Source organism: Rhineura floridana, chromosome 5 (assembly GCF_030035675.1).
Source record: "Rhineura floridana isolate rRhiFlo1 chromosome 5, rRhiFlo1.hap2, whole genome shotgun sequence".
Taxonomy (NCBI): domain Eukaryota; kingdom Metazoa; phylum Chordata; class Lepidosauria; order Squamata; family Rhineuridae; genus Rhineura; species Rhineura floridana.
In genome coordinates this window covers 76,490,898-76,513,131 of record NC_084484.1, presented here as the reverse complement: position 1 = coordinate 76,513,131, position 22,234 = coordinate 76,490,898, and the positions used below count along the sequence as shown (strand labels likewise).

Below are 22,234 nucleotides of genomic sequence, written 5' to 3'. Positions count from 1 at the left end.
CTTTAACTAGCCATTCTTTGCTGTAAACCAGGATCCCTGGTTCACATGTAATCCTAAAATGAGATTCTTTGAAAGTGAAACTAAATTTATCAGAAGTTCTCCCAGTCCTGCAGGAAGAGAGGAAGGATTGGGGGGACACACACACACACACTCAAGACCGGCACTTGTTTACAGAGCCACTGTATGTAGTACTAAACCATGGTTTGGCATTCCTTGAAAACTGGACTTTTTCCCTTTGTTGAACTGACAAAGCAACTCCCCGCCCCATGTATCCCAAGAATGCATCCCAAAATTGTGCAATTAAAAGTCATTTTAAGAGTCACACCAGTAATCACCTAAAGAGCTGTGGCTCTTCATATACTGATGAATATCCAGTGTAACCAATTCCCACTGTTCCTATGATCTGGAGCTCTACTGCTACCATGCACAGGATAGGGGTGAGGTGATATTGGGGGTGAAAAGCCCTGATTGCTCTGGCACTGGCCATCAATGTCAGCCTCAGTTCCACAACAGATGCAGCACAACTGTCAGTACTGCTGCAGTGAGGGTTGCCCTCAAACTCGTCAGCCAGAATCACTGTTTCCCAATAGCCCTGCCGTGCAGGATCCAAAGAGCTTTTCAGTCCCATGATATCCACTGGCAGAATTATGCATCTGGCTTTCACACTGTCCTAGGCCAAAGGCATGGCATAACTTAAGTACAGCAGAAATGATCTGTGTACACATATTTTTCATTCAATCAAGTATGTTTCTAGGACAAAAACTGCATGCTAAAACTATTCCACACACCTACAATGTTATTTCTAAGACAAAAACTGCATGTTCAAACCATTCCACACTCTGACATTGTTACATCTTTCTTCATTCCAACAGTGTCAGGAGATCAAAAGGTCTTTTTTCAAACCATTCAGTGCAAGACAGCACTAGCAAACACAACTCTGGCTTCATGATCCACTATTATAAGGTGCATGACGAGCAAACCACTACAGATGACTCAAGCAAGTAAACCAAACCACTTACTACAGGGAACTACTTCAGCAAACTGGTAGTGGTAGCGGGCTTGTCTGTCTGTCTGTCTATCTATAACCCACCCTTCCACTCAGAAGTAACCCAGGGTGGCAAACAAAACACTAAAAACTCTCTAAAACAACTAAAAACAGAGTCTGAAATATATTAAAACAAAATAAGATGGTTTTATGGGTTTAAAACAAAACATTTCTTTAAAAACATATTTTTTAAAAAGCTTTGAAAATATATTAAAAAGCAATTCCAACACAGACGCAGACTGGGATAAGATCTCTACTTAAAAGGTTTGTTGAAAGAGGAAGGTCTTCAGTAGGCACCAAAAAGATAACACAGATGGTGCCTGTCTAATATTTAAGGGGAGAGAATTTCAAAGGGTAGGTGCCACAACAGTAAAGGTCCACTTCCTATGCTGTGCAAAACGGACCTCCTGATAAGATGGTATCTGCAGGAGGCCCTCACCTGCAGAGTGCAGTGATCGACTGGGTATATAAGGGATAAGACAAGCTTTTAGATATCCTGGTCCAAAGCTGTATAAAGCTTTGTACACCAAAACTTTAACCTTGACCTGGTAGCTAATGGGCAGCCAGTGCAATTCTTTCAGCAGCAGGGTGGCATGTTGGTGATACCCTGTCCCAGTTAGCAGTCGCACTGTCACAATTTGCACCAGCTGCAGCTTCCAGACCAACTTCAAGGGCAGCCCCACATACAGTGAAGTACAGTAATCCAGCCTGGAGGTTACCAGGGCATGGACAATGGTGGTCAGGTTATTCCAGTCCAGAAACGGCTGCAGCTGTCTAACCAGCCAAAGTTGTAAAAGGCACTCCTACCCACTGAGGTCACCTGGGCCTCTCGCGACTAAGATGGATCTAGGAGCACCCCCAGATGACAAACCTGCTATTTCAGAGGGAGTACAACCCCATCCAAAGCAGGCAATTGACCAATTATCCAAATTTGAGAACCACCAACCCACGGCATCTCTGTCTTGCTAGGATTCAGACTCAACTCCTCGGCCCTCATCCATCAGCTCTCATGTTGCTTCAGCCCTATTTGCAAAAGATACTGTTTGCACCTCCGCAACTAAAACAGGTATACAGGATAAGACCGCCCTGTGCAATACTTTGAAGTAAATATCCCCTTATAGTCTGCCATGCTCATTAATTATAATCAGATTCTAAGCACATTTCCATGCAACTGAATAAAGCTGATGGATGATTCTCCCAAGTAAGCACACTTAAGTTCACAAGGATAGGCAATCATGGCTCGGAGGAAAGTTCTATTGGATTCATCAGGGTCTACCTAAAGAATATAGTTAGAACAGAAATACAAATCTAAGCCTATATGAAACATTTTTCTTCAAAAAAAACACCTGATTACCTCCTATTTCTATTTACAATGCCTTTTTCTCCATTAACTTTTATAAAACAAAGTTTAACAATGTGACAAAGTTTAACAAACTGAGCGCCTAACTAGAATTACATTGACAGCATGATCTGCAATAATTTATTTATTGGTTGGTTGGTTGCATTTGTATATCGCCCCACAGCCAAAGCTCTCTGGGCGGTTTACAACAATTAAAAACATTAAAAACAAATATATACATTTAAAAACACATTTTTAAAACGCAATTTAAAAACACATGCTAAAATGCCTGGGAGAAGAGGAAAGTCTTGTGACTTCACATCACTTCACATCATCATGTGATTAAATTTTTAAAAAAGATTAAATACCTGGCAAGTGGAGATTGTCATTGGCACTGACATGCATGAAGAAGTTTTAAATCAAGTTTTAAATCAATTTAGATCACGCTGTGATCTTGGGATACCTCCCCCGCTTGGCAATTAGCATGGGGGGGAGGGGGCTTTTACTGTTTTTTTTAACCTAATGCTAATTGCTGCGGGTGGGGGGAAGCGGGATTTTTACTGCTCTGTTATGCAAAGGACAACCACCAAACAACGGCTTGGTATTTAATTTCAAATAACCCACATTATTGCTAATCAAATTATTAACATAATATGTAGCTAGCACCTAGCCTAGGTTGGTATCAGGAGCAGTTGGTGAGGAGAGGTACTGCTGTACCCCTGCCCTCCTAGCAGCAGAGTCACTGCTGCTTACCAGGATTGGACAGAGACAGCAAAGAGGTTGGTGCTGTGCAGACACATAATCAGAGCCAGTCTGGGACTCTCACCCATGCACCTGCACAGCATCTGCCACCCTGCCACCTCACATCTCTCCCTCCTGGTAAAGCAGCAGTGACTCCGCTGCTGGGAGGCCAGGTATGTGGCATCAACTGCTCCTGGTTAGTAGATCTTGGGGTTTTAGTAAAAACAAAAATAGAACTAACAAGACCGAAGTCTACCCACCTTACCTATACTTGTCAAAAATAAGTCCCAATGAGCTCCGTGGGGTTTACGCCCAGATAAATGGCAAAGGACTGCAGCATAAATACAGTTATACGTCAGTTAACAAAGTAGATGTGTTCCTGGATGTTACCAGAGGTAGGAATAACATGGAAATAATAGGGATAGGTTCCTACACAAGCTCATAGATAGTGGGGACAGCTTCAAGAGGGGCTTTAAAGGGTGCCTACCCGGCACCCACCCACTTCGCCTCTGAATCATATTGGATCCTTCCCTTCTCAGCCCTGAGAAAAAGCAAGAGATCTCTTTAATGTGAAGCAAACACACTGGCTTCTTAGTTTCACTCTAGCACAGCAAAGGTACAGGCATATCACTTTATCCATAGCAAAGCAAAGGGACAGGCTGGTCAGTTTTGCCTTAAAGCAAAGGGACAGACTGGAAAGTTTATCCAGACCAAAGCAAAGCTGGTCAGTTTCACCTTTTTAAAAAAAGTCTTCCTTAAAAGGAGCTTCCTTCCTGGAGGTGATTCAAGTTAAAATATGGTGTATATGTTTCTACCTTAATAACTACTCTGAAGAGATACTAGTATAAATATTTGGTGCAAAACAAACTACAGGAATACGCCGCATTAACGTATACAATGGGTCCAGAACGAGTACGTAAACCGAAAATGTACTTAAAGTGAAGCACTACCTTTTTTCACTTATCGATGCATGTACTGCACTGCAATCGTCATATACGGGCATAACTGATGTAAATAACGCATTTATAACTAAAATAAACACAGTAGGCCTTATTTTCACAGTACGTACTGTACGCAAGTTTGTAGTTGGAAACTGATTGGGCAGTGGCATCATGCCATTAAGTGTCCGTTCTTGCAAAGTGAGCATACGTAAACAGGGGAATGGCGCTACTGTAAATATGTCCGTACTCACGAGTGTCCGTAAAGTGAAGGTCCGTATAGCGGGGTATTCCTGTATAATTAGAATGCTATTTTCAACATGCAGAAACATACACAGTACAAGCTTTCAATTTTCTTACATTTTCACTCATCTCCCCTTGAATAAGTAGGACTTTGTATAGAACATTCCAAATCTTGAGGCAATTAAAAAATTAGAAAGACTGCTAATCTCACTTCACGCTAATTACATCAAAGGGATTGAAGACTGCATCATGCACAACCTATCTATAACCCAGACATGCTAAGAAAGCTCATCTTCTCAGTTTAATAGCTGATGCAGTCCCAGCAGACAGTTTCAGATCAAAATTTTGTTAAACAATATAAAGACACAGCTTTTGGGAAAGAAGCCTGGCTCTTTGGTTCCAAAACCCACACAAGAATCATTTCACAAAAATGTTTTTTTTTAAATTTGGTAGCCAATTGCATTTGCTACTCTTTAGACAGCAAAACATTGCTATTAAAGATGAATGTACACCATGAAGTAGGAATCCTGACGGTAGTCAGATATCATCATCGGACAGGGCATAAAAGAGTGGGGTGGAGAAAGGAGATCACGGCAGTCAGGCTCATTACAGTCTCCAGAGCAGTGCAGAATGTGTTTGGAATATCACAAATAGGTCAGGATCTAAGGAACTGTGCAACATGTTTTGCTCCAATTATAGCATGGCAAGCTGCTTTTGAAACTCATTTGTGATATGGCACGGAGGCTGCAGTTTGAAAGTGGGGACGTGGGGGGCCAAAAACTCCATAGGTTCATTTCATGAGGCAACATGGTTTTTTAGATCCAGACCACAGCTTTTCATTTAGAAAACTCTTCTGTTTTTCTTAACACACTCCCCGCCACCTTACATCATCCCATTCTTTTGTAGAGCCAGTAATTTGTCACACCTATTCCTCCCTCCCACCTTTGCATACCTATGTTAAGACCAGACATAATGTGATCCATAGAGAATAAATCACAAGACAGACAACTCTACACAAGACACGTCAACAAAATCCAATTCACTTGAGCCAGAGCATAGCTTGAATGGCTCAATTATATTTTATATTCACAATTTATCTTATGTAGTCCATTCCTTCAGCCCCATGTCATACTAAACAATAATTTTTGGAAATATTCCAGACACTTCTATTTGCCAGTTTCTCCAGAAAAGTCAAACTAAAGGATTTCTATTTAGAAACAGACACTCCTACCAATTCCGAGGGCTACATCACACAACACATTTTTTATGTATAAAAATCATCTATGTGTAGGAAGTGAGGGGATCCTAACTGCACACAAATTATATGTAAAAATAATCCAAATGCACATTTTCTTCGATTATTATGTGTACAGAAGTCAGATGATAAAATGTACACTATGTTTTCCTAAACAGAGATTGTTTATCTCTAAACAAGAACAATCTTGTAAATGGATCACACTGGGAGAGACAAAAATAGGATATTATGAAAACTATTTATTATATGCATGTTCATACATATTAGCCTTACTCACTTTTTACAGCAGCCAGAAATATAATTTCTATATAATTTATAACAGACATAAAGAATTTAAATTCTGGTCTGATTCCACAGTAGTATTTCCTGAACATACATTAAAATGTTACATTATAATTGATTATATATGCAACTTTGTGGGGAAATTCCATGAAGAGCATCCAGTAGGAATGCACGATCTCGCTGTATGGATCATCTTGAAAAAGATTATTCCAACATCATTTTCCCATATGGAACATGTCAAAAGGTCATCATCACACTGAGGCCCTTTCTTACTTTTGTTGGTGTAAAGCAGTGACAAGTTGACTGAACAGTATGGGCTGGACTATACAGCCCAAAGCATCTTCACAAACATGAGCCAATCTGACTTTTACCACCTGGCAACGTGGAAGACCTAAAATTTCACTCAGTATAACCCAAGATTGCAGCAGCAAGTTCCACAATGACACTGTTGCCATAATTCTAAAAATCACAACTGGCTATTTCTAGGGACACACTGGCTCACATATTCCATCCTCAGGGTTTATGTCCCTGAAGCAGTTGCAGAGTCACAGTGTGACAGTTTAAACAATGTGAAGTAGGCCTTATATGGGTCAGACATTGATGCAAAAGGAGATTCAAGCATATTTGTTTCTTAATTTCTGACAGGAAAGTCCACAGCATCCAACTGCCTTTTGGGAGCCTCTGGCTCTCACAAATACCCCTTTCGGGGAGGAAGCGCTCTCCATAGACTTCCATTGTAATTATTTTCTTAGACCAACCTTTTCCCTGGCATAACCTTAGCTCAGGTTGGGACATGCAGGAGCGCTCCCAAAACAAGTTGGATGTGGCCTAAGTCCCTCCCAGCCCCTCCTACAACATACCCCTGGAACGCCCCTTTGTGGGGCCTTATGCCAGCTTCTGCTGGCTCCCCTTATGCCAGGCTGGAGTTCCCCAGCGGACCCCAGGTTTGGCTGGCAGGATCCCAGCTCTGCCGCAGCACAGCCAGGATGAGGGGCTTCTGCCGGCAGAGCCCAGCTGAGCCAGGACCATGCCGGCTCAACTGGGGGTCCTCAGCCCAGTATAAATAGCAGCTGGATTGCACCCTAAAACATCTGAAGCAGCTTCAGTCTACCCCTTCACAACTTTTCTTTTCTTTCTAAACTTTTACACAGTATGGAGGCTACAGTCACCAAGGAACTAGAATGGCCACAACTGTCCAGTTACTCTACGTGTGTACAAAACTGAGTTCTTTAGCAGGTACATATGATAAGTCTGAAATGTGAACTAGGGATGGAAAGATCTGTCCATTTCAGTTCCCTCGGTTTCTCACATTTCTACAGCAATCTGCAATTTTTAAAAAAAATCCTCATGGCAATTCTCTAGCATTTTAGTGCTAATTTCTCCTCATAAACACATTTTTGTAGGCAGATTTGATTAATGTACATATTTCTGCAAGCAATTTGTATTATTATTCACTTTTGTATTATTATTTATTATTTATTATTTATTAAATTTATATACCGCCCGACTAGCAATAGCTCTCTGGGCGGTGAACATAAAATAGCATAAAAATACAATGAATAACAAAATAATACTAAAATACAATCAACAATCCAATACAATAAACATTTTTAAAATTAAATCAGTGTAACTTAAAATGCTTCAGAGAATAGGAAGGTTTTGACCTGGCGCCGGAAGGAGAGCAGAGTCGGCGCCAGGCGTACTTCCTCAGGGAGACTGTTCCATAGTTCGGGGGCCACCACTGAGAAGGCCCTAGATCTTGTCATCACCCTCCGGGCCTCCCTGTGAGTTGGAACCCGGAGGAGGGCCTTCGTAGCAGAACGTAGTGCACGGGCCGGTTCATATCGGAAGAGGCGTTCCGCAAGGTATCGTGGTCCCGCACCGTATAAGGCTTTATAGGTTAATACCAACACTTTGAATCTAGCCCGGAAACATATTGGCAACCAGTGCAAGCTGGCCAGAACAGGTGTTATATGCTCGGACCGCTTGGTCCTTGTCAGCAATCTGGCCGCCGCATTTTGCACTAGTTGTAGCTTCCGAACTGTCTTCAAAGGTAGCCCTACGTAAAGCGCATTACAGTAATCCAAACGTGAGGTTACCAGAGCATGTACCACTGATGTGAGGTCCTCTTTACTCAAATAGGGACGTAGCTGGGCTACCAACCGAAGTTGGTAAAACGCATTCCTAACCACCGAGGCTACTTGAGCCTCAAGTGAGAGGGAAGAGTCTAAAAAGACTCCCAGACTACGAATCCGGTCCTTTAGGGGGAGTGTAACCCCGTCCAGGACAGGGTATATATCCACCATCCGATCAGAGAACCCGTCCACCAACAGCATCTCAGTCTTGTCTGGATTGAGCTTCAGTTTGTTAACTCTCATCCAGTCCATTGTCGAGGCCAGGCAACGGTTCAGCAAATCGACAGCCTCACCTGAAGAAGATGAAAAGGAGAAGTAGAGCTGCGTGTCATCAGCATACTGATGACAACGCACTCCAAAACTCCTGATGACCTCTCCCAACGGCTTCATGTAGATATTAAAAAGCAGGGGGGACAAAACTGACCCCTGCGGGACCCCATATTGGAGAGCCCGCGGTGTCGAGCAATGTTCCCCAAGCACTACCTTCTGGAGACGACCCGCCAAGTAGGAGCGGAACCACTGCCAAGCAGTACCTCCAACTCCCAACTCCGCGAGCCTCTCCAGAAGGATACCATGGTCGATGGTATCAAAAGCCGCTGAGAGATCAAGGAGAATCAACAGAGTTACACTCCCTCTGTCTCTTTCCCGACATAGGTCATCGTACAGGGCGACCAAGGCTGTCTCAGTGCCAAAACCGGGCCTAAAACCCGATTGAAATGGATCTAGATAATCAGTTTCATCCAATAGCGCCTGGAGCTGGCCAGCAACCACCCGTTCCAAGACCTTGCCCAGGAATGGAACATTCGCCACTGGCCTGTAGCTGTTAAAATTGTCTGGGTCCAAGGAAGGCTTTTTCAGGAGTGGTCTCACCACTGCCTCTTTCAGACAGCCCGGGACCACTCCCTCTCGTAAAGAGGCATTTATCACTTCCTTGGCCCAGCTACCTGTTCCATTCCTACTAGTTTTTATCAGCCAGGAGGGGCAAGGATCCAGTACCGAAGTGGTTGCACGTACCTGTCCAAGCACCTTGTCCACGTCCTCGAGTTGAACCAACTGAAGCTCATCCAACAAAACAGGACAAGACTGTGCTCCGGACATCTCACTAGGATCTACTGCTATAACTTGAGAGTCTAGGTCCTGGCGGATACATGAGATCTTATTCTGGAAGTGATCGGCAAACTGATTACAGTGGGCCTCCGATGATTCCACCGTGTCCGGAGGGTTTGAATGGAGAAGCCCCCGGACAACTCGAAAGAGCTCCGCTGGGCGGCAAACAGATGATTTAATAGTGGCAGCAAAATGATGTTTTTTAGCTGCCTTCACTGCTCCTACATAGAGCTTAGTCGAAGCACTAACCAGTGCATAATTGTATCCGTCGGGAGTTCGTCTCCATTTCCGCTCAAGCCTCCTCCTATCTTGCTTCATCACTCTCAGCTCCAGAGTATACCATGGAGCTGTATGAGCTCTACACAGAAGAGGGCGTGCAGGAGCTATCGTGTTTACAGCCTGGGTCATCTCCGTATTCCACAGAGCGACCAGGGCTTCAGCAGGAGCGCCAGTCCTATCAGCCGGAAAATCCCCCAGAGCCCTTTGAAAACCTTCAGGATCCATTAGTCTCCGGGGGCGGACCATTTTAATAGGTCCCCCACCCTTGCAGAGGGAAGAGGTTACTGAAAGTCTAAACTTCAGCAAGCAGTGGTCTGTCCATGACAAAGGGAGTGTTGTAAAACTCCCCACATCCAGATCACTTTCCCCATGCTCAGCAGCAAAAACAAGGTCTAGAGTGTGCCCCGATACATGTGTTGGACCACTAACATATTGAGACAGCCCCATGGCTGTCATGGAAGCCATGAAGTCCTGAGCCGCGCCAGACAAAGTGGTCTCGGCATGAATGTTGAAATCCCCCAGTACTATTAGTGTATGTTATTTTCATTCATATATTCATTTTTATGCACACTTTCCCCTAATATATATGCATTTTTGTAAACAGTATTTGGTTGGCAAACTGCATTGCAAAATTCAAATAAGTGCGAATTTTGAAGGATACCTGTGTTTCGGTTCTCAGTTTGTTTTGGAAAGTGATAGATTTGATAGATTTGGCTTGAAATGCAAACTGAATCAAATTTCTCACCCATTAGTGTACACACTAAAATGTAGGATGTACAGCATAATGACTTACAATGAAGGGTGCTTATATCTGTTGAAATAGTGTGATATCATGGTACAAGTCTTAACAGAAGGTGGTGTTGTTCAGAATAGCCCTCAAAAAGTTTAACTGCCATGTTCTGAATTCTGCAGGAACTCAGAAGGGACAAATTAAAAACATGAGAAAAAGAAACCTCCCTTGTGGCTGCTTGTACACATTCCAACATACAGAAACAAACCTGCTCACCTGCACACAATTTGCACTGCTCCAAAGAATATAGGAAGCTGCCTGATACTCAAACTATTGCATCCATCTAATTCAGTACTGTTCACTCAACGGCTCTCCACGGTTTCAGACAAGGGTGTTTCCCAGTCCTAGCTTGAGATGCCGAGGATTAAACTGGAGACCTTTTGCATGCAAGGTTTGTGCTTGACCCCTGGGTATGGCCCTTCCACTGCTTTATCACTGTCTATAGCCCTTCTCCTTATGCCTGTATTCTATGACACAGTGACTCACATTCTAGGGGCTCAGAGCTTCTTACCAAATTAGTGCAAAATCGCTGAAGGTTCAAGATAGATCTTTAAAACATTCAAATGTCATTTTTATGCATTATGAGAATTAGTTTATTGCAGTCTGAAGTACAGACAGCCTGAAACTGCAACAAGAATGTTAATATTAAGAACATAACTACATATACTGGACCATACCAAGAGATCAACACTCTCTCCAACAATGGGCATATACTACTATTAAAATACTCTACTAATACAGACTAAGAACTATAGCTAGGATATGCATGTGCCCACAGACACAAACACAAAACAAACCAGAGAGAGTAAAAGTGCCAATAATGAACTTTTCCAAAAGGAAGAAAGGGCCAATAAAAACAGTTAGAAACCAGGTGCTCTCAGTAGACACAATCTCATCCACTAAAAAGCTAAAGAAAACCTTAGTCCCCACTTCTCAAAACCTTAATACCACTGGCATTAAGCAGAAAAGTTGGCAAGCAAGAGCTCAATAAGTGCAAAATGCAAACCATTTAAAAAGAATTATACTAACAACATGTGACTGGGCAGAAAGCCTCACAAACATAAAATCCTGCATTCCCAAGTCTGCACGGGTTGGGTTGAAATACATTTTCCCCTTCTGGTCCTGTTCAATAACCTTCTTCCATGTCTTTCAGGTTTAATCTTCTGGCTCAGAAGAGTCCAGTAGATTTTCCAAACTCTAATATAAAAGGAGAAGGGAATTTACTGCAGTACAAAAGAAAAGTTCGAGTTTAAATGGAAAAATAAACAAACAAGCAAAACCTGCCTTGGGTTCTTTATGAGGTCTTGTCTGCTACAGGAAAGACAAGGCTGAAAAGAAAATTGTAGCATTAAGTTCACATTGTTATTATGAGGCTTTATCTTTCCAGTTTTAAAAATTAATTAAATCCAGCTCTGGTTGTTTTTGTGTTGTAGGCTTGTTGAAAGAAGAAAGTCTTCAAAAGGCACTGAAAAGATAACAGAGATGGCACCTGCCTAATATTTAAGGGGAGGGAATCCTACAGGGTAGGTGCCGCCACACTAAGGTCCGTTTCCTATGTTGTGCAGAACGGACCTTCTGATAAGATGGTATCTGCAGGAGGCCCTCACCTGCAGAGCACAGTGATCAACTGGGTATATAAGGGATAAGATGGTCTTTCAGGTACCCTGGTCCCAAGATGTATAGGGCTTTGCACACCAAAACAAGAACCTTGAACTTGGCCCAGTAGCAAATGGACAGCCGACGTTGCTTTCCTTTAGGCGCCAAGTTAAAACCTTCCTCTTTTCCGAGGCATTTTAATTTTAATTTAAGTTAACTTAATTTTTAAATGTTGTAATTGATTTCAGATTGTTCTTATTTTTATATGTTTTTGCTGTATTATATTGTGTGATTTTATTGTATCTTCTGTTCACCGCCCAGAGACCTATGCTAGTCGGGCGGTATAAAAGTCTAATAAATAATAATAATAATAATAATAATAATAATAATTCTTTCAGCAGCGGGGTGACGTGTTGGTGATACCCTGCTCAAGTGAGCAGTCTCACCACCACATTTTGCACCCGCTGCAGCTTCTGGACCAACCTCAAGGGCAGCCCCATATAGAGTGCATTACTGTAATCCAGCCTGGAGGTTACCAGTGTGTGGACAACAGGAGTCAGGCTATCCCGGTCCAGAAACTTCAATCCTTAACAGACCACGCTAGTGTTATCTCATTTGCATGAACAATGTCGGGGTGTTGCAGGACATCCCCCCCCGATTTAATCCAGCCAACTTGGATCAAGGCACCAAACATAAGAAAAAGAGGACTGCATATAAACAAGGCATCCTCAATTATCATGATAAGTGTTTCCTCAATCTGACCCCGGAATGACCTAGATCAGGTGGATGCTGTTCTATGAATAGAGGTTATGAACTGCAGAGAGTCATGCATGGTAATAAGCCAAGTTGTACTGTCAGCTGAATTGGCTAAGACACTCACAATAATGCTTTTGCTTTCATCTTCCCCATGTGACAGGGTCATGATGATCCAGTCTCCTATTCAAATTGCCATCACTGCAAGGCACATTTACTGCACTACTGCAAAGGGTTGATATGTGAATGGACTAGCAGGAATGTGTGGGGCTCCATCCCTCAACAACAATGTAAACATGACTCACGCCCCCACTCCATGGATCAGCATGTCTTAAGGGAGTCTTGTCTACATGCATCGGATTTCCTTCAAAGGTACCAAAACCCTAATTGATCTGGGTTCCCATCCCATTTTGGAAAACCAATGCGTGTAGAAGAAACCCTGTTCAGACTGATACAAATAACACATCAACTGGGGTGTGTTGCTGGTGCTTGGGGCTATGTTGATGGGGTACAGCTAAACCCACACATTCCCAGGGGCTCTTTCAAATGTTTACCCACAGAGGTCAAATATCTGAATAGTGAAGAGGTAGTCACTGATCTATTGAGGCAGCAGAACTGCATGATGTTGCTTGACAGTAACCATTTAGAGGTCAAGTAGGTCTGAACGGTGAATACTGAATGCTCCCCCAACAAAATAAAAATCCTTCCCACAAAAAAAAAAAAAAAAAGCATGTCATGGAACTTATGGTTTTAGCCTAGCCTTCTTCCTGACATCCTAGTTTTCTATGCACACCGAAGTTTGTAGTTTTCTTTTGCTGTCAGTCTCATGTATTACACTCCAATCACCATACCATGGAATTCTTCTGCATGTGTAAATCAGCTCTAAAATGTGGACTGAACTACATTCATTCTGAAGCCACCTCACTACCGCTTCACTACTTGTTGAACAACCTCTCCATGGATCCATCCAACTCACATTCTTCACATGCCAATCCCCCCCCACCAGCTTTTCCTACCTAGGTGTCCAGTGCAAAGATCAGCAGAGACAGTTTTCATAGAATCATAGAGTAGTAGAGTTGGAAGGGGCCTATAAGGCCATCAAGTCCAACTCCTTGTTCAATGCAGGAATCCAAATCAAAGCATTCCCGACAGATGGCTGTCCAGCTGCCTCTTGAATGCCTCCAGTGTTCCTTTTCCTTAGGAAGAGGGGAGGGAAGTCACAGGTGTAGCTACGCTGTAAGAGCAGGAGGCCTCCTCCAACTTCTGCTAACTTAGCACAATGGTGAGTCCACATGAGACTGGAGACAAGACCCAGCTGTGGAGTGTCCCCTCACTTTCTTTTTGTGTCAACCACTGGGATGAGTAGCAAATGGAAAGATTAAAGGAAAGGCAGCACTAATACTCCAAACAGTAAATAAATTAGGTCAAGCCAATTCTTGGCTTCTGTGACAATGTAAGGAGAGTTACATTCATGTTCAGCATTTTTTCTTTTGACCAAACAGAGCTAGTTATGTCTAATTAAATCTTTCTATCAATTAGTTCAGCATGGACAGGAAGGGCAGTAAGAAGTCACATTATGCTATGCTGCTCCATCCTTGAATGAAGCAACTGGCAAAGATGGACCAGGCATAGGTAGAGAAGAGAAGGTTAGGCCAACACTATTCTTACCGTATCAATACAATCATGGATGGATTCTATTTCAATGTTACGTCCATTTTGCCTGGATGGGGTGTTACCAAGGAGGTGCCATTGTAAGCTTGCCACTAGCATCTTCACTCCGAGATCCTCAGGTTGCATGGCAACGTACAGCAAAGCAAAAGCTGAGGCAGTTAGGGCAAGACAGTTGCAGAGCATACTTGCTGACCTCTACCTACAGCAAGCAGCCTTCACCAACTGGTGCTTTGCAGATGTTTTGGACACAGTTGTGCTGACTGGGGGTGATGTGAATTGTTGTCCAAAACATGTGCAGGGCACCAGGATGGCAATGGCTGACCAACAGCAATCAATAGGAACAGCTCTCACCAGTTATACATAGCAGCACAAGACCTCCAAGACAGCCAAATACCTTTCTCTTTAACTAATCCCTAACCTAATTAATCCATCCAAGGAACATCCTGATTTGGCTTACTCAGAGACCTGCCACAGGAGAATCTATGCTTACTGTAACCACAAGTAAACACATTATAGAGATACTTGAACACTCATTAGCACACGGAACCCTTTTGCAAACCCACCCTTCTGCACTCACAGTCCATGGCAAGAAAGCTTAGGTACACCTTTTCCACACTCTCTTTTTTGCTTGCCCTGCAAAAAAAAACCCTTCCTTGAAGTACTCAGACTTTTCTCCTCTAAACTCTCAGTGTCTATGCCAACTCTGTTCAAGCCCAGTTCATGGTCCTCATGAGTCTGGCCTCTGTCCATTATTTCCATTCCTAGTTAGCTTCGCTCCCTTTCCTGCCTCCTTCCCCCACTGTTCCCTCTGTCTTCTAAAGGGGTGAGGTTATCCAGGTTTGTGGGAGGTCATAGACCCCTTACTTTTTTGGTAACAGGGTCCCTCTGCATGAGCCAATCAGCATGATAGAGGAGCTTGTTAGCCACTGAGAAGAGTGTTCCCACTTGGCTAACATGCTTCCTTGTCCTTTCATGCTGACTGGAACCAATCAGAGTGAAAGGAGTCAAGTTAGTGATTGAGAATACTCTTCTCAGTAACTGACACACAGTTCCCCTTTTGTGATGGCTGGCTCCTACGGAAAGTGAGAAGCGAGCTTCATGGCAAAGTACCTTGGTCTCCCAAATCCTAGTCCCACACTTGGCTTCATATCAGAATTCTTAAAATCAAAATGTTTGGGCAATGTTTAGCCCAAAGAGAGAGAGACTGAGGGTGTGTGTGGGAGGAATCTATGCACACAGCAGTTTTATTCTGATTCTATAATTCTGTAATTGCAGAAGACACAGTGTACCCTGGGGACATGTCTGTGAGGGGGCATGCTGGGACTATCATGAAGGGACACTGCACTTCTGAATTTGCCATACGCTACTGGCCTAACTTTCTTATTTAGGACTCTGGGAGAGGTACAAAGCTGATCTCCCTCCATCATTAGAAGAGCTCCATACTGTACACAGCTCAAGAAAACCTACAGGATTTCACTGCTTTTTTTCCAATTGCTTCTTGACAACAGGAGGCATCTTGTTATATATATATAAAAAACAGGCTTTCTGACACTTGAGAATTCATAAGGGGCAGCTCAAACAACCATCAGCACGCAAGTGTTAATTGACAATCTCTGATTTCCTGCAGCCCCCGGAAGAGTCTTCCTCTGGTCTTAGAGGAGGCAATATCTCCATCTCAGTTTCTCTCTTTTAGCTCTCACACAGGTATCTGTGCTACTTTGCAGCAATGTATATGTGAATCCTAAACTTCCTTATCTAGCCTGATTTGGCTCAATGTGCCACCCTCTCCACATATTTGTCCCTCCTATATCTATTGCCCCCTACAATTAGCCAAAGAATTGCTGGTCCTATACAGAAGGTGCATTTGTAATTAATTGATATTTCTATTTGTAATAAACTGCATACTCTTTCTGAACAACTCTGTTGTGTTGCTAATCCCCCTTGTTTTAAGTGTATAATTTGTCCCGTCTCGCACTGTCAGTCAAGCTAAAGACCCGAACAAGTGTTCTTCCCATACATGTGCATTTCCCAACATGTGTGGACAAGGACACATGGCAACAGGAATTAATTATTTCTCATTAAATCTTTCTGTTTATACATTTGGGACAAGAGGGAAAGGACCCAGACATAGCAGCACTTGGCTTTATAGGCATTTTCAATAGTAATGCTGTTTTTAAAAAGAAATATTTCTAGATCACCTTACTACAGTTAAGGATGCCATCACACCAGTTGTCTTTATAACAGCAGTGGCAATCTACTGGCTTAATAACACATTTTTAAGGGGGGAAAGTGTATGTATGCACTTAATTTGAAGTATCAATTAAAAACATTATTCCTCAGTACTAGAGGAAATATAGCCAAACAACTTTATACTCCGAAAGTTCAGTGAGGTGCATGCATTTCTGGGGATTTGGAAAGATATGTAGGTCTAGAGCAGTCTCACCAACCTGGTGCCCTCCAGATGTTTTGGACCACAATTTCCATCAGTCTCGTCCAGTATAACTGTGCTAGCTGCGGCTGATGGGAACAGCAGCAACATTGGCGAAGGCAGGTCTAGGGTGTGAAATATGGATGCACTTAAAGAGAAGATATGGAAACATTTCCCTCCCCGCTGTCATACAGGTGAAGCATGACTTGTGGCTGCCTTCACCCACCCTTGGCCCAACATGACCCATAGTATATGTGTCTGAAGAATCAGATTTGGATGCAGTCACTTCATAGCATGTTCTGCCTGCCTTCAACTTGTGATGCTTCAAAAAGGGCCCTGAGTTACCATGCAGGTTCCTTCTATAGTACATAAAAAGGGAGTTCTTGTCCCAGTTGAGAAACCTTCCTTTTCTGAAGTCTCTCTGTTATGACACAAAGACAGCTCACTCCATCTCCGATATACAGAATGATGTGGTATACGCAGGCAGTAAAAGTCTCATTGGGGGAGACCGCTGCCAAGTTCTTCCTGAAGCGTGTCTGCCAATTTATTTTAGTTGATTTATATCCCACCTTTCTTCCGTCCTGGGCCTCAAGAACATAGGGTTCTCAGGCAGCCTCCCATGCAGACACTGACCAGACCCAGGCCTCCTTAGCTCAGCAAAGTCTTCAGACCATGCCCTTTATATCAAATACATATGCAAGCAACTTAGGGCTGTATGCAGTTAAGTGATACTCAGAGGAGACCCACTGATATTAATGAACCTAAGTCAGTCATGTCTGATAACCTCAATGGGTCTACTCTGAGTAGGACCAGCACTGATTACCACCCATAGCTGTGCTACATAGGACCTTGCCTGACACTGAATCAGTAATACTGGTCATCCTTGCTCAGTATTGTCTACACTGACCGGCAACACCTTTCCAGGGCTTCAGGCAAGGCTCTTCCCCAGTCCTACCTAGAGATGTCCAGAAGCATAGTGGCAAATTCAGAAGTGCAAGGTCCCTTCATGACAGCCACAACCACACCCGCTCCCCCTTTTCTTGCTGCTGGGTTGAGAATGAGATCCTTGTTAATGCCTTCCCCCACAACAACAGATGACCCTAGGACCCATTAAACATGAAAGGGGAGTGTTAGCACATTAGAAGATTCTTCTCAGTGGCTAACACATTCCCCTTTCACGCTGATCAACTCATATGATGTTGGAGACACAGGGACCCAGCTTCCAAAAAAGTAAGGGGTCTAAGACCCCCCCAGACCCTGGACAAATACACCCCTGGAGATATCAGGGGACCTTCTTGCATGCAAAGCATGTGTTCTGCACTGAGTTACAGCCCCTCCCATAAACCACAGCACTTCCAACAAAGTAGTTATAACTATCAGTCGCTCTCCTTTGAGTCCCTTGGTACTGTAGATCTGCGAAGGGGGGGTAGGCATCTTCAGCAAAGAATGTTCAATACCTTTACAGAACTGTAACTGCCGGATTCTTTGGGGAAAACAGTACAGTTCAAACTGGTGTAAAACCAACCTGTCTGTTGTGCGATATATCCCCAAAGCCTTTAGGTGGCACTACAAAGAGCTAAAAATAAGGCTTGTTCTCATCTGTTATGGCACCATATTGCAAGACTACAAAGTAGAGCCTGAAGCTCTAATCATCTCGCAAAGGTTATGTGCATTACATTAACTCTCAATTACACTGCACTTCCTCTGCTCAAGCAGGTTGACGTTTCAGGTCAGGAGAAGCCTATGGACTGTAGATGTTAGGTGGGGCAGCTTCTCTCTCCCTGGTGACTTTCCTTTTCACCCAATGGCCACAAACTGGCTCTGGCTACAGCGTGAGGCTGCTAGGCAGAAAAGCAGTCCCTCGGCCCAAGTTTATCCCAACAGTCTGCTGCACCTCTCAATTGAGTTCCACTTCCCATGTTTCAGCCAGAAGGCTCCAGACATTTACAACAGCATAAGCTACTTTCATCTGGCCCAGATCATCATTCAGCAGCCATGCTCCCTTACATGGGGGGGGGGGGGGATAGAAATCAGTCCATGTTGTCTAGAAAACCAGCCCAAAGCTTGCTCTAAAAAGATAAAACCACTAGTGTGGAATTGCTGAACTGTAGTGTCCACTAAGAAGATCCACACTGCAGTAGCAAATCATTTCCCAAACCATCTCCAGCAGATGCTGCCGACTCCTGTCTTTTGCTCTTGAGGGCGAGGAGGCAGGATGAGCACATCTGTTACGAAGCAGAAAAACAGAACCATTGCTAGAGACCTCTCTTTAAGGCAATACCCAGCCAGGCCAAGACCAGGGCACCCACCAGGGCCTTGAAAAGGAGCTCTTTATCACTCATGGTCTTCAACAGATTTAATGGGGAGGTGAAAAGAAATCATGGGGGGGGAATCCTAAGAGAGAGGCTGAGCTACAGAAATGCAGAGACCCACTTGAGGAATCCCTTCAGAGCTTTTCCACACACACAAACACACACACACACACCGTACATCGCCTCCTTCAAGGCACTTCACCACCGCTCAGGCAGGGAGCCGGCAGCAAACAGAGAAAAGCTGCCTGAGAAGGCGAAGCGGGAAGGCGCCTGCTGAGAAGGGGCTGGGCTGTGGTGTTTACATTGCAGAATGGTCACCTTCTCCATCCAGCGTCGAGGAGAACTCACCGTTCCAGGCGCACGCCTTCATACACACGCGCACACACGCAGGCAGAAAGAGCCAGCCTGCTGGGAAGGAGCCCCTCGCCCTGGTGACTCCAGCATCAGCAAGAAAAGTGGGTCAGGCAGACCGCTCCCTGCACAGGAAGCAGTCTAGGGCTGAAAAATGACAGCTTCCCACCTCCACGCTTTTTAAAAAATCTTATCCTGTAATGCTGGCCAGGATCTGCTCTCCCTCCATCCCTTCTTCATCTTCCAAATGCTCTTAGGTATCGATTCCCTCCCCGCCAGCCAGCCCCTCGCTTCCACAGGACTAGGCGTCTTCTGCTGATCAGCCGTTCAATCTTTCCACCGACAGAAAATCGTTTGCTTTAGCACCATCATTCGTGGTAAAGGTAAATTCTGGCCACGGTGCACCTCCCCGCACAGACCCGCTGGACTGCGACGAGGATGTGGAATCCGAGGCAGGTGTGCGGGGGGGGGGGCGGGAAAGGAAAGAGAGGCTTTCAAGGCGATCCATGGCTCGTCTCCATACCACCCACCGCGTTTTACCAGGCAATCGCTTTTCAAACCAAAACAACCGCTACAGCCTCTTTGACATAAGCAACAAGTCCTTAAGAAAGTCACCCAAAACACACACACACACCAACTTTACACACAGTTCAATCCGGAGCCGTCCCCTCATTTACCCCCCACATCAGCATATCCTTCCCTTCTTAACATTCCCCGAAGAGGCGTAAAAAGTTCTTTTCACTGGAGCGTCATCCTTCGCAAGCAGAGTGGTACAACAATTGGGGGAGGGGGGCATTTCGCCAGCATCAGTGTACTCAGGGCCACTCCTCCAAAGGGGCCCGAGCGGCACTTTTGTTTAATCACCCCCCCACTTCGTTAGGAACCAGCAATCTCGTTAGCCAAAGCAAGTCGCCCCGCCCACCCCCAATTAACAAGCCACGCAGAGATCCATTCTCCTTTTATCACCACCACCATCCCATCAGGCCCGCCTTGAGCGCGACGATGTCAAGGAGGATCCTCACTAAGGTCGCATCAAGAGAAATGAAGCGAGTAGGTCTACGGTCCACTTACGCACTGCCTCCTGTTTGGGATCCAGGCTGTGTACAACCCCTTGGACGCCGCCGATCCTGCTGTGCAGCGCCCGGACCCTGCGGTGGGTGAGCTGGATCTCGCTCTCGATCTCCTGGAAGAGGGTGCAGGCGTGCCTGGCCACATCGGAGAGTTGCCGGAGGATCCGCGAGAGAGCCACATTGCTGACGGAGCAGAGGTCCAACACCATCGCCGCTGCCGCCTCCTTCTCCTTCCCATCGGCGGGCAGCACTACAGCCAGTCGGGCAGCAGCCTCTTCCTCCGGTTCGTCCGCCGCCGCCGCCGCCGCCGCCGCCTCCCCGGGCTCGTCTCGCTGGCTCTCTGGCTGAAGCGGCTCGCAGCCCGAGCTCTCGTCCAGCACCGAGGCGCCGTGCTGCTGCCTGCAGAGCCACTGGGGCTCCACGATCCGCTTGGCAAAAGGCATGGCAAAAAACCAACAACCACCCCAAACCGTAGGAAGCGCCGCGCTCCACTCTGGGGCCCCCGCCGCACAAACTGCTTTTCCTTTTAAGCCACCGCTCTCGCCGGCTGTTTTCAAACTAGGCTGGATCAGATAGTCCTTCTGCAGACGCCGAGCCCCTTTTCACTCGCTAACAGCCGGCATCGGAGGGCGCGTTATCCCCCATGATCGCCCTCGGCTGATCTCCGATCGGGTTCCTTCGCACTTGGAAAGCGGCCGCGGCTCAGCGTCCCCCCAGCCACCCTCGTTGCTTTTCGGTTACTTGCCACCTACCCACTCAGCCACCCCCTTCGCCGCCTCCGCGTCCTCGTCCTGCGGCTGCTGCGCCTGGTGAGCTGCCTCCTCCGTCTCGCGTCCCTCGCTTCCTTACACAGCCCGAGCTCTCGGCTTGAGAGGGAGAGGTGGATTTTAAAAGGATGCCTTGAAAACCCGGAGAAAGGAACTCGGGGGAATCTTTTGTGAGGAGGAGCTGGCAGGGAGAGACACCCACTCGCATGAAAAAGGCGGCGGAGGGAAGAGAGGGGGAGAGGTAGTCCCCCTTGCGACCGCGCGGGGTCACTGCAGGCTCCGCACACGGGCCGTCTGGCAAGCCACCGTCAAAGGGCCAAGGCATGCAAACTTGAGATGAAGGGAGGAGAGCCTGAGAGGATTTAAAAGTTTGGCAGCCAAAGAAAAACATCACTTTCAAGATACTCCCATAGAGAGGAGACGTGTGTGCGTTTAGAAAGGCCTATAAGAAGTCCTCCACCGGGAATGCCACTGTGGGTTAAGCTGCAGCCCTAACCCAGCTATATTCAACAGGACTTGTTTCTGCCTAGTCGTGGTCAGGCTTGTGATGGAGGAACTTGGGAGTAAGTCCGGTGGGTCTCAGCAGGGCTTACTTCTGCTTACCCACACACACGGGCACACTGTTTGTGGCTAAAGCATAGGGCTTGAGTCACAGACGAGAGGGAGAGGCAAGTCAAGGCCCACTCTCTTGTCTGTGGGTGGTCTTTGACAAATGGCTGGTTGCAAACGAATGGGGGTGAGCACAGTAAAGGCGGTAAAGCACTTTGCAAATGAACAGTGCAGTATCAAGCAGTAAAGTCAATGCCAGGGAAGAGCTCAGCCGTGGAACTCTAAGAAACACTTTCTCTGGCAGGACAAAGCATTTGAGAGCATAATTCAAAATGAAAAATTTAGTACATTTAACACCGTGTTAGGTGATGTCCTTTTGACAAAAGATATCAGACAAGCAGGTGGGAGATAAAACGAATACCTAGTTAAGCTTCCCCTGAATGCATTCCAGCGCCCTCCACTGGACTATTTCATATGTGCCTTCTTTGGTGCTCAAGGCGTCTCTAGTCCCCACTTGGTTAGCTTGTTTGCAATTCAAAAAGCAGTTGCAGCCAAAGGAGTAGGTGGACTGAAGGCTGTAATC

At 45.3% G+C, this 22,234-nt stretch overlaps 1 protein-coding gene across 1 annotated transcript in view; it reads right to left on the bottom strand.

The window, feature by feature from the left end:
• NHS (NHS actin remodeling regulator) overlaps nt 1-22,001 on the bottom strand; it is a 331,511-nt gene extending 309,510 nt beyond the window's left edge. Inside the window, exon 1 of the mRNA XM_061627219.1 lies at nt 20,337-22,001. Within this exon, the coding sequence (XP_061483203.1) occupies nt 20,337-20,778 (442 nt within the window). The 5' untranslated portion in view covers nt 20,779-22,001. The remainder of the gene's footprint in view (nt 1-20,336) is intronic.
• Between the last annotated feature and the right edge of the window lie 233 nt (nt 22,002-22,234).